Source organism: Pundamilia nyererei, unplaced genomic scaffold (assembly GCF_000239375.1).
Source record: "Pundamilia nyererei isolate P.nyererei 1_Seehausen unplaced genomic scaffold, PunNye1.0 scaffold00256, whole genome shotgun sequence".
Taxonomy (NCBI): Eukaryota; Metazoa; Chordata; class Actinopteri; order Cichliformes; family Cichlidae; genus Pundamilia; species Pundamilia nyererei.
In genome coordinates, this window is record NW_005187657.1 from 568,899 (window position 1) to 585,951 (window position 17,053).

General features: G+C 41.1%; 1 protein-coding gene across 1 annotated transcript in view; it reads left to right on the forward strand.

The window, feature by feature from the left end:
* Positions 1-887: 887 nt before the first annotated feature.
* The window catches only part of LOC102204833 (heterogeneous nuclear ribonucleoprotein L-like), a 24,857-nt gene continuing 8,691 nt past the window's right edge, over positions 888-17,053 (forward strand). Inside the window, exons 1-6 of the mRNA XM_013915084.1 lie at positions 888-992; positions 1,079-1,206; positions 2,798-2,883; positions 6,880-6,976; positions 7,464-7,536; positions 16,437-16,508. Coding sequence (XP_013770538.1) covers positions 890-992; positions 1,079-1,206; positions 2,798-2,883; positions 6,880-6,976; positions 7,464-7,536; positions 16,437-16,508 — 559 coding nt within the window. The 5' untranslated portion in view covers positions 888-889. The remainder of the gene's footprint in view (positions 993-1,078; positions 1,207-2,797; positions 2,884-6,879; positions 6,977-7,463; positions 7,537-16,436; positions 16,509-17,053) is intronic.

The following is a 17,053-nucleotide window of genomic DNA, read 5'->3' on the forward strand; positions in this document are numbered from 1 at the left end:
AGTGACAAAAATACTTATGAGCCCCTAAAGGGGGACCTAGGAAGTGGTTACAGGAAGAGGGTGTCTGAAGCAATTAGAACAAGACAAGGCTATTGACCGGACCTCATACAGCAGGCTGTACCCAGGGGAAGCTACACTAAGTCTGTACAGTTTACCGAAGATACATAAACAGGGTGCACCTTTAAGACCGACTGTCTGTATGATCAACTCTGTCACCTATAACATCTTAAAGTTTCTGGCTTTGATCCTCAATTCGTCCCTGTGGCTTTTAAACCCTAAAACACGCTGCACCAAAAACCGGTCCACCCCAAGAATCGGGTCCCCCGACACAAACAGAGTAACATAGTAACATAACATGCTGTTAAGTGCCAGGACTATGATTTATACATCGGGGAAACCAAACAACCTCTGGCGAAGAGGATGGCAGAACACAGAAGAGCCACCTCGTCAGGCCAGGACTCTGCAGTCTATTCACACTACAGGCCAGTGGACACTCTTTCAATGATGAGGATGTAACATCCTGGACAGGAAGCAACGCTGGTTTGAGTCAAGGAGGCCATTTACGTGAAAAGGGAAAGACCATCTCTGAATCGAGGAGGGGGCCTAAGGGTACATCTGTCACCATCTTACAATGCTGTGATTGCAGCCATTCCCCAACTCTCTGTGAATGGGACTCATGATTATTAATCAATGGTCATGAGTCACCTCACAGCCCATTGTTCATTCAACAAGCTGGTTTCAGTCATTGTACAAATGTGCTGTTTATAAGATTAGAAAACTGCAGTATAGCTGCCAGAGTGACCCGTCAAAGGAACTTGTATAAAGGGGAGACAGTTTTCAGCAGTCCATGTCTTATCCAGGTGTTTGTGCGTATGTTTTCAGTTATGTGATGATGATGCCATTCAAGCGTCAGGCCTTGGTGGAATTCTCTGCAGTGGAGAGTGCAGACCGCTGTGTGTCCTGTGGAGCCAAGGAGCCAGTATACATCGCAGGTCTTTGCTTCCATTCCTTTTTACTTGGTAACATATACTCAAATGTAGCATACTGTTTGTGTTTATATTTTTCATTTTGTCATCAGGTCAACAAGCATACTTTAATTATTCCACATCCAAAAGAATCACCAGGCCTACAAATGCTGACAACCCCAACAGTGGGAACAAAGTGCTTCTGCTGTCCATACAGAACCCACTCTACCCTATAACAACGGTAAACACACATACAGATCCAGAGGGACATCTCAGCTCTCTTTTCTTAAGTGTACCTTCTTCTTCGAACAATAACTCATAGTCTTTATGATATGCTGATGGATGTGGTTTATATCTTGCGTGTTTTTTAATCATTTATAACTCATAATTAAGTCGTACCGTCTGTCTTCTTTAAATGGAGGGGCAATCTGAGCAGAACTTTGCACAAACATCAACTCTTTTGATTTTTGTATTCATCATCCCTGCAAGTGTGGTGTTACGATCTCCATTTGCATATATTTTTTAAATTTATGTTCAACATATGTCACCTGTGCCTAACTTAACCATCACCAAAACTTTACACCAGAATGTGTTTGTGTAATTTCTATGGAAGCCTGTTTCCGCCACTAAATAAAAACAAAAAAGCTAGTATCCATAACTCGAAATTTCGAGTTATTTTCTCGAAATTTCAACTTATTAACTCGAAATTTTGAGAAATATAACTCAAAATTTACTTTTCTCAAAATTTCAAGTTAGCTCTACCAATCAAAAATATACGTGAATGAGGTCACTTTCTTGTTACCCGGAAGCATATGCTCCCCTCGGGCAGGAGGCTCCGGCCCATTCGCACCAGAACCTCTCGCCATAAGAACAGTTTCTTCCCCTCTGCTGTTGGACACACGAACAATAACCGTATGACTGTTCCCACCACTAACACATGACCCTACGCTGTGTTCACTGCATCATTCCATGTTTGGCACTGATCACCACCTGCACTCATGTATATACTGTATCTATCTACGTAGCACTTTTAATTCTTATTCTTATTTTTATTTTCATGTCTATTTAAGCGTAATTTATGACAGTATGTTTGCACTGAAGCACCGCAGCAATTTCCTAATGTTGTAAACCTGCTCAACATTTGGCAATAAAACCCTTTCTGATTCTGATTCTGAGAGGAACGCGCACTCAAAAACAGATCCCAACAAATTGGCGCTTTGGCGAGTGCGTTTGCTGATAGTAACACCGTGTGATTCAGCTAATAACACGGGGATTTCATCATTTGTGAAGCCAGGCTGAAAACACTCAGCAATCTGTGCGACTGGATGTAATACCGGTAGCTTAGCTGTAGCATTTGTAGCTGAGGGCTTCAGCTTCCGGGTAACGAGGAAAGGACGTCATTCACGTAGATTACTGATTGGCAGCGCTAACTTGAAATTTCGAGTTGCTTTTCTCAAAATTTTGAGTTAATAAATCGAAATTTCGAGTTAATATGTCGAAATTTTGAGAAAATAACTCGAAATTTTGAGAAAATGACTAAATTTTGAGTTATGGATCCTTTTTTTTTTTTTTTTTTCTTTGTGGCGGAAACGGGCTTCCATAAATTTCTGCTACATCAGGTGTCTCAGTTATATTTGTCATGATTGCCATTGTGATTTGGCTATAAAGAAATATATACATAAAAGTGAATGGAGTTAAAAATACAAAACCATCACTGTTCCAGTTACATGTCTTAACCTTCATACATGAAGGTCTCACCATTAGAAACTCATAGATTAACGCTAATCCTGCATTTTGTCTTTTTGTGTGTGTGTGTGTCCAAATTGATGCAGGATGTTCTGTACACTGTATGTAACCCCATTGGCAGTGTGCTGAGGATCGTCATCTTTAAACGAAATGGAATCCAAGCCATGGTGGAGTATCCTTACTGAGTGGGTGAATCTGTGTGTTCCTCACACTCTGCATCATAACAGTTTACCACACGTAGCTATCTTCAGTGTGTCACCGAGTGTTCTCATGGGGCGTGTCCAAATTCATGGGCTGCATCCTTCCGGTGCCGCATTTGTAGGCCGATTACGTCACAGTGACGGGATACAGGTGTATCCTTCGTGGCCCAACCTATCCCAGAATTCAAAGCCAATTTCGGTTTACAACAATGGCGGCAGCTACTTAGTCAGGGCTCTAGAGTGCGACCAATTTGGTCGCAAATGCGACCAAATTTGTCAGTGGTGCGACTAAAAAAAGATATTTGGTTGCACCTGTGCGACCAAATGTTCGGGTAGCAAAAAACAAAAAATCTGCAACCTTCCCTGTGGTCAACAACAGACACACATTATGCCCCTATCGTGGACTAAACCAATCAGAGATAGTAAGGGGCGGGACCTCTCTGATTGGCCGTGGTCCAGTTGAAAGTGCAGGTGGAAGTGGGAGGTGAGTAGCTTGAACAAAGCGATATCAATTCATTAAATCCTGACTTTTAAATATAACTGTGTTTTGCCAGAAACGCCAGATTCTCAGATTAAAGCTCACAAAACCATTTCAACAACAACCAAACAGCAGATGAGAGCAGGTACACGGACTCCACACAGAGACGTAAACACAGACATCAGAATCAGCTTTGTCTTTCTCGGCTTTCTCACCCGACGGCTCGTAGACGGACACGCTGTCGGAGCTCAGCGATCCTGATGCGTCCGGTCCGCGCTGTGATTACGTCTTTTTGCGCTGATTCTGAGCTGCAGGTTTTGTCTCTCCAACCAAAATTCACCGAGCCAGCAGCAAAAGAAGCAGCAAACTGCGCTTCACATTTGATCAATGTCGTCATGAATTTTGCTGTTTTGCTTCCACGACTATTAAAATCACACTTCATGCACAGCTAGCTCTCTCTCTCTCTCTCTCTCTGTACTTCAAGAACAGTTTCCCGTCTCCAATCTCTGTTTTCTGTATTATTCATTGGCTTATTACCCACCAGTCTACCGTTGTTCACAGCGCTGTGGCTGCTGTCTTTTTCTTTTTCACTTAAATGACCTCGGACAAGAAAGCCTATTTTTCTGTTGTTCAATACTAAAGAAATTTAAACTTCATATGCAGAACATTGTAGAATATTTTTAAGGTTATCTGCTATAAAAAGCCAGACCAGGAAAATCTCCTTCATGTTTTTCTGTTTTATTCTCAGTTACTTTCACACAAAGGCATCTGCTGTGATGCTCACAATTCTGAAGAAGTCAGTGCTGATAAATGATCAGAATTATAATATTTCTGACTGTCTGAGGCTAAGTTGAATCGAATCGGGACTTTGAAAACCGGAATCGAATGCATTATAGAAATCAGTGATGATACCCAGCCCTATGAGCAGCCTAGGCACGACAGACGTGGATGTAGCTGTAATAGGAAAATAACTATTGCTAACTTTTCTGTTAAGGCCTGATGCTTCTGAAATTCATAGCCAGTGCTCTGACACGGTGTCATCAATCTTTGAATGCTGAGAAAGCACAGTGTATCCAGAAAACACATTATATTATATCAATTATTATAAAATTTGTGTGCGCCTAACTTTTGTGGTGGTACGCCTAAAGTTAGGCGTACCAGTACGGCCATGGCAAAAAGTTAGTCTAGAGCCCTGTTAGTTTTAATATTACTCTTATTACTGTTTCTGGGACACAAAACAAACTTTTAAGATATTTTCAGAATGTAGCTGCGTAAACTTCAAATATCTGCTCGGTTTATCAAGACAGCACATATTTGTAAAAGCGTTCCGACGTTTTCCGAGACGTCTGTTACCCACCAGCTCGATAGCTAGCCCGGGGTTCAAGCCTCACTAGAGCCGGCGAGAACAGCGGACTCCCAGCACATCGTTTTCAAAACACCCGCCGTCTTTCACTACTCGGGTTAAACATGACATATGAGTCACTTAGATAATTTCAAAATGTTATTGTTTGTCTTTTTTCAGTCTTTTATTTGTTCCTGAGTAAATCGGTTTGGCTGAGATTAAAGTTCTAGTTTTTACACAGCTGAATAAACGTCAAACAGAAAACTGATTAAACAGTAGTGTGAGACGGTCGAGAGTTTACTCCAGTGTCCTGTTATATTTTAGACAGCAAGGAGCAGACGGCCGAGTTCATTAAACGCCCCTGAGACAGCGGTGACGCAGATCTGAAGGCTTCACCGTCCAATTTCACAGCTGCTTGCTTCCGGCCTACCCGGCCTTCAGAGGACCTGGCGCACCTAGACCGCGAAGGCCATGTCCTCAGGAGGATGCAGCCTATGAATTTGGACACGGCAATGTTTTTTGTGAAAGCCCTAAGATCCTGCCCAAATTCACGTTTGGTGTTTAAACTATAAAAATAGGCATTTCTGACCACATCCAAAATCTGCAGTTTTTCACAATCTGTGGGTCCTCTTTGAACATAACTCTCGTGAATTTCAAGGGTTGACTGTATCCTTGACACTCATCCAGAGAGATATGTTTTCATGCATTATTTGACATGAATCATTTAGTGCTTTTCTTCCATCATCCATCCATCCTTTCTTTTCCACTCTTCCTTATCAGGGTCGGTGGGGGGGCTGGAGCCTATCCCAGCTACCACAGGGCAAGAGGCAGGGTACACCTGCACAGGTCGCCAGTCTGATGCAGGGCTACATTCTTTCTTGTCATTCATAACCCTCATGCTTAAGGATCCTAAAACAGAGGGTTTTGGAAACACTGCTGAGGGGGGTTTATGTTAACGGCTGTGGGAGTGCGTGTCAGCCTGCAGTGGCAGAAGACAAGACTCTTAGACACGACACAGAAACCCATGTTCATATTCTGTTGGCCACTAAATGTAAATTGGATTGTGTCTTATGTCACAGTAGGGGTAGGTTAGTGGGTGGTTCTTAATCGCCCATACAAGTGTCTGTCTCTCTCGATTTGCACTGTAACAGACTGGGACCAGTCAAGTTTGTATCCTGCCTTTTGTCCTACAGTAACTGGTCTGATTCTTTTCTACTCAGAGTCCTCAAAGAACTTAATACAGCATGCCACATTCACAAGCAGTTTCTGCTGTGATTTTAAGTGCTCACCAACTAACATTCACACACAGATGGATGCATCAGAGAGCAACTTAGGGTTGGCTAATGGTATCTGGCATGCAGACTAGGGTGAACCAGGGAGCGAACCACCAACCTTCCAATCAGTAGATGACCTGCTCCACCCCCACCCAAGCTTACAGCACCTGGTATTCCCAGGCGGTCTCCCATCCAAGTAATAACCAGCCCCAACCCTGCTTAGCTTCCCAGATCAGACGAGAGCAGGCGTGCTCAGAGTCCTTAAGTATACCAGGCTGGGCTGGACGGTAATCTGGCATACTGGACATTTGACCAGTGGGGTGACACACTTTTGGTCAGATGTGTAAATTAAAGGGATGGTGCACACCGGCCCTACATGCTACAGCAGCCCATTCTTTTATTTCCATTACTGGCACTGTGTTTCCCACTCAAATCTCTTAACAGTACCTACCTTTGCTGTGCACTCACACAACTTGTAGAACGGAGTGTATTTTGAAAAAGGTGGAGCTGAAAAGCCAGAAAAAGAGAAAGAAACAACAAACAAATGCAGCATAATGTGTCTAATTAACCGGCAGGTTAGCTGTCTGGTCTGCTGGTGCTGCATGGTCAACAGTCAAACCAGCAACTAGTAACAAGCCCTCACATTCACAAAAGGCTGCTGTTGCTAGCACCAGCCATAGAGAAGTGCAGGATTAACCACAGTCCCAACAAGAGTGAGGAAGATGCAGAGCAAGGAATAATGTATGTATTTTACCCATGCTTCTATGTGGTTTCATTGCCATTATTGAATGTAGCTATGGATAAGTATCTGCAAATGTATGTCATTTATATATCTCTGTGTTTGAACGTCCTCTCCTTAACCAAGCTTCTGCAGATTTGAGTCGGTTCAGTGTGCTCAGAAGGCGAAAGCAGCTCTGAATGGAGCTGACATCTATGCAGGTTGCTGTACACTAAAGATTGAATATGCAAGGGTAAGAGAAACATCAGCAGCATCCACAGTGTTTTTGTGCTATGTAGACAGCACTGATTTACCCTGACTGCAAGGTTTCCTGCGGCAAACGATACTCAGAATGTGTTAAATCTACTTTCTACCAACCTGAGTTAGTTTTATATAGCAAATAAATCAAGTGTACTGAACCTGTTTGGGTTCTCAGTATAACCAGTAATAGATCCTTACCCACACCAGAACTAAATCTCAAATGTTACTCTTAAATTTTGCACATTTCAAAATACATTTTAGAATTTAAATGAATAAATTAAATTGGTTAATTTCTTTTTGTGCACTTTATGCTTTGTGTCATGAAATGACTGTACAGGTATACAAATGTGTGACAAACTCATAAACTGTTGATGCACTGCAGTGTTTGGCGTTTTCTTCAGTGGCTTCTGAGACTCTCCTTGGTATCACAGATCCATCCAGCTAGATCGTGAATCTTTTTTCATCTTTCTTTTCAACAGCCAACACGTCTGAATGTTATTAAGAATGACAACGAGAGCTGGGACTACACAAAACCATACCTGGTCAGACGAGGTAGGTCAAAGTCTCCCTTTTAACTTCAGCCGTACGGTCAGACTCAGACAGGTTGACTGTTTGAGGGTGATCCTGTCTTTTTGCAATACTTGAGCTGCTGTAATGTTGAAGGTAGGACTGTTTTCAGCATGAATTCTCTGTGGGGACATATTCACCTTCACTACAGCTCTTTTAGGAAACCTTTTAGTGATTTGTGAATCCGTGGCCAAATCTTCAGTTGTTATTTGCCCGTTTCTGACTGTGGATTCAGTGTAGTCCTGAAAATTGTCCCGGAACATAGTTCTCCATCACACCGAGACTCCTACGCCTCCTGCCTCTACATCTCCAATCAAAACACTCTCATATCAGCCAATTTCCGACCTCTGACAATCTTGCACCTCTGCCTACTGTGGGGAAAGAGAGAGAGACACATTGAGGGACAGTGAGAGAGCAGAGAACGTCAGGCTGGCCATGCACAGCAACTTTCTTCCATCTACACCTTTGCAACCCAGCAAAGAGAGAAAGAGAGGGAGAAAAAGAGATGGATCTCACTCCTGCTGACCACCATGCAGCTGCTGCTTCAACATGCCCAGGAGCCACCTTCCCTGCCACTCGCTGCAGGATAGCACTGCCTCCTTTCCACCTATTTTACCCTGTGTTCTTAATCTCCTTTTGTCTGCAGAAGTAGTCTCACATAGCCTGACACCTGGTCTGCACAACGTCTTTTGTTCTCCAGAGCCTCGACATGTTAGATTTAACTTTCAGTGTTGCTTTTTTATAGCAATCTTGCATGTTTTTTACCAAACATCTACATAACAAGTGAAATCAAATCCTTGTTTCCTCTTCAAAATCTGATGAAAACACCTTATTGGGTAATAAGTTGAGTTTCTGGCTATGTGATTCTACATTATGAGTATCAAAACTCTGCTCTCTGTTGCTTTATTTTGTCTGAATTGGAGCTGTCACAATATCAGATTTTTAATGACACCTTACTGCAAAAATGGTATCCAAAAACGATAAACTAAGAACTATCTTTACAATGTTGCTTATAATTAAGATAGAACACTAAATTGAGAATTTCATTGGCTGTTACAGGTCTGAAAAACGGAGAGAAGCAGATACAGTAGCTATTCAGATGACAGCTAAATATTCTGGTAGATAGGCATGTGAATAAATAAAGACTGTGAGTAGGCGTGTCAGCTTCCTTCACATGTGTATCTGGGTTCAAGTGTCTAAATTTGCCATGTAGTTAAAAAAGCAGTGTTGGTGTTATTGCAGATCCTCAAATATGAAACGTTAAATTGCAAATCTCAAATGAGACTGAAAGACTCTAGATCAGTATTAATGTGAACAGCAAGTTATGTAACTCGAGAACTACCAAAGGATTTAGGTTAGTTAGCATGAACATGCTCTTACCAAAGACAGCCTCTAGTGTGTCTGAGACAGAGTTAGCTGTTGACCGCCAAGCCTTTGAATTCTTGGTGGAAAGAATCAAACAGGTGAAAAAGTGCTGACTCACCGTCAACCACACGGCCTGGTTCTGCTATCAGCCAACCAGCAAAGGTACACGAATCTGCAAACTCTAAGAAATACTAACTGTGAAAGCCAGTATATTGTGACAGCCTTAATCAGGAGCTCTACATTTAGCCATCTAAATCTCCTTGATTTGTATATTTTGATAGAAAGATTCATTACTATGTATCAGTGACTTGTTTAAAGCCAAAAGTTGTTACGTTGTATTACTGCATGAGTGTGTTGTGTGATCGCAGTCCTGTGTGGTCCATTATCTGAAACTGTGTGATGAGACTGATGTTGGAGTCAGTTCATCCTGAATTCACTCAATTCAAAAAAAACTGTTGTTTTTTTTTCAGACAGCACTGATTAAAAATTGCCCGACATCTGAAAGCGGTAAGCTCACAGCCCCTGGCTTCAGTCTATGGCAACGTTAACAGCTGCTGCCCAGAGTATCAGCTTCACCGTGAAATGTTCTTTTGATATCCACAGAGCATTATTTATTATTTGTTACAGTCTCTGTGAGACTCTGACATTCCCCGAAGTGCCATTAACGACCATTAAATATTTTAGTTTTGGCTGCCTAATATAACCTTAAACAGCCTTGTTTTAAAATGATTCATTAAACGATTGTTTTTGTGATGAACTGGTCCCAACTCTGTTTAGTTGAAATAGTCACTAAATACATTTTATCTGCTGTGTTATATGATTTCATGGGGGTGCACTGCATTGACACAGACTGGGGCAAGTCACCAGTGAGGCTGGGGTGTGTTGGGGTCTCTGGTGGAGTATGAAAATGTATTTCTTTATGTATTTAGCTTCCACAATAGTGGTTGCTAGTACCTTTACTGCTCAGTTTTAGTTTGCTTTATATTCCCTCTGTACTAGCTGCTCTTTTCTTGTGCTGCTTTAATCATTTCCACCATCCAGCACCTACATGAATGAATTTCTGTTCCTTTGATAGAAGTTATATATTTGGAGATAAAGTATCTGAACTTCAGGGACCACGCCTCCAAACACGCTCCTTCTGGTTCTCATCTATATGTGTTCCCCCAGTTCTACAAGCTCTTCGTTCTCGTTTACATGCCCCTCCCTCCCCTTTTCAATTCTTTAACTTCTTAACTTCTATTTAGTACATGATGAGCCGCCAGTCTCCTCTGAGGCCTTCCCCAAACCACAGCTCAATACATGGCCAACCATTCACCATTATCTACTAAAACGCTGTCAAACCTCAAATGAGGACGTGGGCCCAGCTAGTGAACTGTATTTTTATATATACACTTGTGCACGTGTGTTTGAGGGAGACTGTATTTAAACATGGCTGCTACAGTAAACCATCACTGGGGAGACTGCTTTGGACCTTCTCTAAATGAGGCACTTTGGGGAAGATTCACATAAATATGAAGTATTATCTTGGCATGAAATACATTTTTAGATGATCAAACAAATCATATTTTAAAATGTTTTATCTCTTATTTTTATCTTTATAGCCTTACAGCTTTTACCAGAATGTCCAGCCCTGGGCCCAAACCTAGATTTGTTTTCGGCTGTAATATGTTGTGTCAGCTAAAACAGGTTAGAATACTAGCCCAGAAGACTGATGCAGTTCTGCACATTACTGGCAGCAGCCAGGTGGTGTGAACGGCCTCTAAAACTGGGTAAAGCCACAGAGCCGTTTGGGTCCCTCCCACACCACAGAAGAAGACCAGTCACGCTATCACAGTGACTGTGCACCCCTTTGTTAGTTCCTTGTGCTAGTGAAAAAATGCAGCAGTGTTTCAAGCTGCAGTGTTTTGAGGAGCACCAGCAGCACATCAGGGAACCCAGAATATCGGTTGTCTGAAACTCTGTTCAAGTAAAAGATCCCCCGTTTGGTTCGAGAAGGAGAGGTTACGTCAGGAAGAGCAGCCACTGAAAACTCAAATCAAACATGCAAAGTTGCCCTCTGTGATAAGGGAGCAGCTGGAAGTAGCACAGAGTTCTTTTTCCCTGCACTGCTGATAAAATAAACATGCTCATCAGCCACAGGTTCTGTTGCTTTTGACTAACAGAGCCATTCATGGATATGGTTAAACTACCCAAACAAGGTCGCCCTGGCTGCATAGGGGGAAGTGGTTGATGTTGTCAAAGGGTACGTTACCAGAGGAGAGCATATAGCTATGGGCTCATAGACTGACCTACATATTACTTGTACCTTTTACTTTAGTAGCTGTGTTTAGCATGAGGTTATGAACCTTATGGAAATGGAAGCGGACTGATACTGACGTGATACTTTTCTACTTTAAATTCAGTTCAGTTCAGTTCAATTTCTTTATTGTCCCACAAGGGGAAATTAGTTTGGCAGAAGGATAAAAATAAACAGAACAATAATATAAAATAATAATGACAATAACAGTGAGATAAAATGATCATCACTTTAGACAGCAAGTCACGTTTAACCATACATTCATACAGTGAGCTCTATCTACTTTCATCCACAGACAGCTGAGTGCATCTTCGAACGCCATTCGTCTCTGACTTTCTCTGCTTCTCTGTGCCAATGTGCATTTCCATCAACCTGCCCCTTTTCTTCTACCCTGTCATACTCTGCTGCTTTCACTCCTCCATGTTTTGCACGTTCATCATTTTGTTCCTGCAGAGTTTTTGGGTGAATAGAAATGTCAGTCCCCGACGTGTTCCTGTGAAAGAACGCTTCTGTGGGTTGGGTATTGATAGCTATTGGAATACAGACTGTATCAATAGTATGTCCGTTGTCCCACTTGAGAAGATGGGGTGCTAGAGCTGCTCTATGCCCTGCACTGGGAGGTCTGACCATAGTGTAGTCCTCTCGTTAAACAACAACCTGTAGCAACAACAGTTGTTGCAAAGGTAGGCAAATGCGGCTATGTACACTTTGCATGTTTGATTTGTGTCTGCAAACTGCACTTAATGAACCACACACCTAAGCTTAATGACTGTTGACCACTTGTCCTCACATCCTGTGTAATTAATGCGCTGGAGAGACCATTCTTGGCTCACCTGGGACCACAGGTGAAAACGTCTCTTGACGTTCTTCGTTTTGTATTCAGACCAAATCTGGGAGTGCATGATACAATTATTAACAGCTTCACTCCCATGTAGATGGTATCTGATGCATGTTGAGAATCCCCTTCTGTGGGTTCTGAAGTCCGTTCATCCAATAACTGCTGCTACTATTAATCTATCATAAAGAGGACATGATGTCGAAGGGGTTTGCTTTGATTCGCTTTTGTGAGATCACACGATTGTAAAAATATACTGTCCATGAAAGAAATTGGATCATAGCACAGTGATTAGCATCCAGTGGATCCTCTATCTTGGGAGGAGGTGCAACTCCGTTGGAGAGCTGCATCACAATTCAATCACAGACAGAAATTTGGGTGAATCTTATGTTACATATGGGTGATGTGCATATAATGTAAGCTGAACATTTAACAAACGCAAACAGAGACCAAAACATCAGCAGGTGTAGGTGACGGATATTTAAACATACATAAGCTGCAATCAATACAGTCAGATGTTCTGGTTTGTTTTGGCTCGTCAACTACAGATCCTCTCACAACATCTTAGCCTGTTGTCAGACAACCCAAAATCATGCAGTCAGGGTCACCCTCAGCAAAGACGCACACTGAGCTTATCATTATCATCATAGCAGATACTTTAATACACAAGCAGGCTCAGAGTGCAAAACAAAATGATCTAAATCTGCTAAGCTTAGCAGGGGAAAGCAAAAGGAGTATTTTACTGTTAAATTCTTGCCAGAATACAAAAATAGTTAGTGAATTATTTATATGATAAATTTAACACCACCTGGGAGCTGAGAATTTATTCTTTAAATCAAAGGAAAGTTGCATTGAAGCGTGTTTTATGTTACTTTAATGACCTGATAGGTCACACAGTACTGTGAACCCTTTGATTTCACTGCAGTGAACATTTCTACAGTATAATGAAAAACTGTTTGTCACCTACTTGACTTCACTGAAATGTTTCAGATTGTCAAGTAAATTTTAGCCGTTGACAAAAACACAGTAGATATAAAACGATGATTTCATTTATTCATGGAAAACAAACAAACACATAAATACACAAATCCAACCTCATGTGGAAAGTAAACGTAAAACTGGTTGTGTCATCCCAGTTTGATTCACTGAAATGGAGTCCAGTTTGTCTCCACTATCCTGAGCAGAGATGGGTTACGCGTTACTGTAATCCGATTACTTTTTCAAGTAACGAGTAAAGTAAGGGATTACTATTGCAAAAACGGTAATTAGATTACTGTTACTTTCCCGTAGGAACGCTGCGTTACTGCGTTACTAAAACTGTGATTTTTTTGCAGAATGTCTCATGACAGTGACGTAAGCGAGTGCGACGTTAGTGACAACAGCTGTGTGCAGATCAACAGTGGATCATATATCGAGTGCAGAGAGAGTATGAGCGTGCAGCGTTTAAAGCGTGGAAGTACTGACCTTACTTTGAGTTTGACTCCATAAAAAGTGACAAAAACATTAGTGTCCGCTCTGCGTGGGAAGAGAACTTCTTTTTACAGCGAAAAAAACCCCTAAACTTCCAACAAGCACCGAGTAGCTACGACGTAATGGGAAACTCACAGAGAAACTCACGGATTCTTCCACTGACCGCGGCACACCTGCACCAGGGTAACCCTCCGCCTACCCCACTCCTGCTTTACAGGTGAAAATAGAGCAACAGGACCGCTGAGTCTTTGACTTTATTTATTTTCTGCTGTGTTTTACTTGCATCTATTTGAAAGACTGAGTGTGAACACAAAAAATATTTTATTTTATGAGCTGGAATGTGCAGAAAATAGGTTTAAATGTTAAACTAATTTCTTCCAGTCAGAGAATGTTGCATATAATTAAATTTTTGCTTGATGCATAAAGTTAAAAGATTAAAACTAATAAAACAAGTTTTAAAAAGAGACTTTTCCATTTGATTACATTATGTATGATGGATTATGCAGAAAAAGTAGAATTGGGCTGAAAGATCTATCACTTTATCACCTATTCAGGGTGTAAATCGTGTTTTTAAAAAGTAACTAAGTAATTAATTACTTTTGAAAATAAGTAATCAGTAAAGTAACAGGATTACTTTTGGGGGGAAGTAATCAGTAATTAGTTACTGATTACTTTTTTCGAGTAACTTGACCAACACTGATCCTGAGTGGGTGCATATTTCAGCCATGTGACACAGTGATTGATCCACAGCACTGCAGACAGACGTGTTGTGGATAAGACGCTATCCTGGCAGTACGTATGGGACCGATCGTCAGAAAGTCTGTGTCATGTCAGTGTGCCTCCAACATGTGTGTAGCATATACAGTATGTAATGCTTTGATGGATGAGAGTTTTGATAATGGTCATGTTTTTATCATTGTGATGATAATGTAATGCAGGTTGATGTTCTTTTGTGCTGAGGGAGAAAAAAGAGAAAGCTTGATGCCTCACAGGTACTGTCTCTTTCTTATCTCTGTTCACATGTGTTTGTATTGTTTTTCCTGCTCTTCTCTGAATAAAACCACCACAAAACTGTTTTTCTTATTTTTTCACCTCCATTACCACCATAAGTAGTTTTGTTGTTATTTTTTGGGAGCAGCTGGGATTAAATAAATAGAAATAAATGTGTACAAACACACACAAAAAACTACTGTAGAAAATCAGCAGCTGCTCTTCATTTCACTTTGAAACCTCACATTTCTGATCTTTTTCATTTGAAATTCTGATCTCTGCATGGCAGATGGCATCGTTAAAATCTTCTTCTTTTTCTTGAGTTGTCATGTGCAAAGCATGGCCGTTTTAATTTGGCCAACTCAACCGGAAACACAATGAAGGCATATAAAGGACATTAATAACCTTCACATGTAGTCTGCCGCTGAGCATGCTTGTTGTGCTCGTGTAGATTTACAGCTGTTAAAACTGAGAGTTTATCTGATGTATTAAAAACTGACCATGTTAAGCAGCAGCATTCTTAGTTGTCTGTGTTATTCCCAGTCCAAGAAAATGTCACAATGATATTTATTATAATACTGTAATATAATGTAATATTTAGGAAAGCCAGGGCAATATTTCAGTGAATCTGTGTGGCAGAGATTTGTACCAAAGAAGTGGCATGTTAGTGTCTCAGATCTCAGCTATTAGCAACATCTGCCATGGCTCTGCAGGACTGTGTCGTTCTCTTTCATGGGCACAGTATCAGATAGAAGCTACCCCTCAGTTCCAAATGAATCCCACAATAAACATAGATGGAGGAAACAGATTTCCTCTGTGATGTTTCTGCAGGAATATGAACACTGGAAGAAACGGAGGCCTTTTTGTCAAACTGTAAATCCTGCTTTAAAAGAGCGTTCAGCTGAACTGTTTCATGAATGCTCCGAGTCGTGATTGATCAAACTCAAAATTGCAACATTGCATCATTTTAAATGTAGCACTGCTAATAACTGGCTCTGATTTTTAAAGATATAGTCAAGAATCCAAAACACTGTCTCCTCCCTGTAGACGCTCCGCGAGGCCTTTGAAGCAGCCAACTTCAGCTGCTGCTTCTTTGTTGGTCTCTTTTCCTTCAGTAACTGAAAAGCTACTCTGTCGGGTGGAGATCAGGTCTTGACCACTGAAAGGTTTCCCACCTCTTTGATTTGAGACACTCTTGGGTTTCTTTGGCAGGATCCATTTGTACTGTGAAGCGCTGTGTAGATCCATTTGACTGAACCTGAGCAGAGAATCTAGCACCATACAATTCAGACTTTTACCAGCAGACACATCATCAATAAACGCTGGCGACCCTGTTCCACGGGCAGTCATTCATTGCTGCCTTCCACCATGTCTGATAGATGTTGTGGTACACTTTCCATTTCTTTTGAATTCTTTACTATTTTCATTATTCTGGTGCATTTATTTGGGTTTCAGCTGAAACTCTTTTAGATGGTTTCCACCTTGTTGTTAACCTCCTGTATTTCCGTTTTTAGGATTAACTTGCTTGTTTGGAGCTGGGAACTGAACTGTCAGCCTTCTGATTAGTGGAGGACGCTTTCTCTTGTCTTCTGGTTGTGTTTTTTTACTTTGTGACTGTCTGTCAAACAGTATAATGAAGTAGAGTATTATTTATTTGTCACACATTAAGACTTAATCATCAAGTTAATCGCTGAGATCTGGGAGCACATAAGCACTGCCAAACATAGGCTCAGTCAGACAGTCAGACCCAGCCCGTTCAAGCATTCGGCCTTAATGGACCATTTGATTGGTACTAACAGATCTCTAACGAGGCAGTGAATGAATGAAACACTTTCCAAGTGTTCTTTAATGTTATTTAAATCAGTATATGTGAAATCTTCTCGCATTCACATAATTGGTTTGTGTTATCTGTATTTGTATGTATTTCAGACCGTGGAAAGGGAAGACAGAGACAGGCCATTTTAGGCGAACACCCATCTTCCTACAGTGATAATGGTTATGGTAAGTAAGGATTTTTCACAAGCATGAAGACACAATGCACAGTACAAAGAGAGGAATAATCACAATTAAATAGAAAATAAAAACTCATTTGATGGCAAAAAAAAGACACTCGGTTAACTCTTTGCCTTCTTTCTCTCGTAGTTGATGTTTTGTCTTTCCGTCATCTGCCAGGTGTCTGACCTGGTTCTGCTGAAGACAGCTTTTTGTGTTTACAATGACTTCTTCCTTTCAACTGTTGTGAAGGCAAAGCACATGGCAACAGTGACCTGGTTTCTCTCTTTGATGCTTCGAAATCTACCTGTTTTGAACTCCCACTATGTCGATACATCCACGGGGCTAAAAAAGTTGGAACACTGAGTAAAATGTAAAAGAAAAAACCCAAAAGAAACCCCAGAATGTGATGATTTACAAATCCCGTAAAGCCATAATATATTCTTAAATACATATATAAAATTAGAAATATCCTGTCTCAGAGTGACGCTGAAAAACTAGTTCATGCATTTATTACTTCCAGGCTGGACGACTGTAATTCATTATTATCAGGA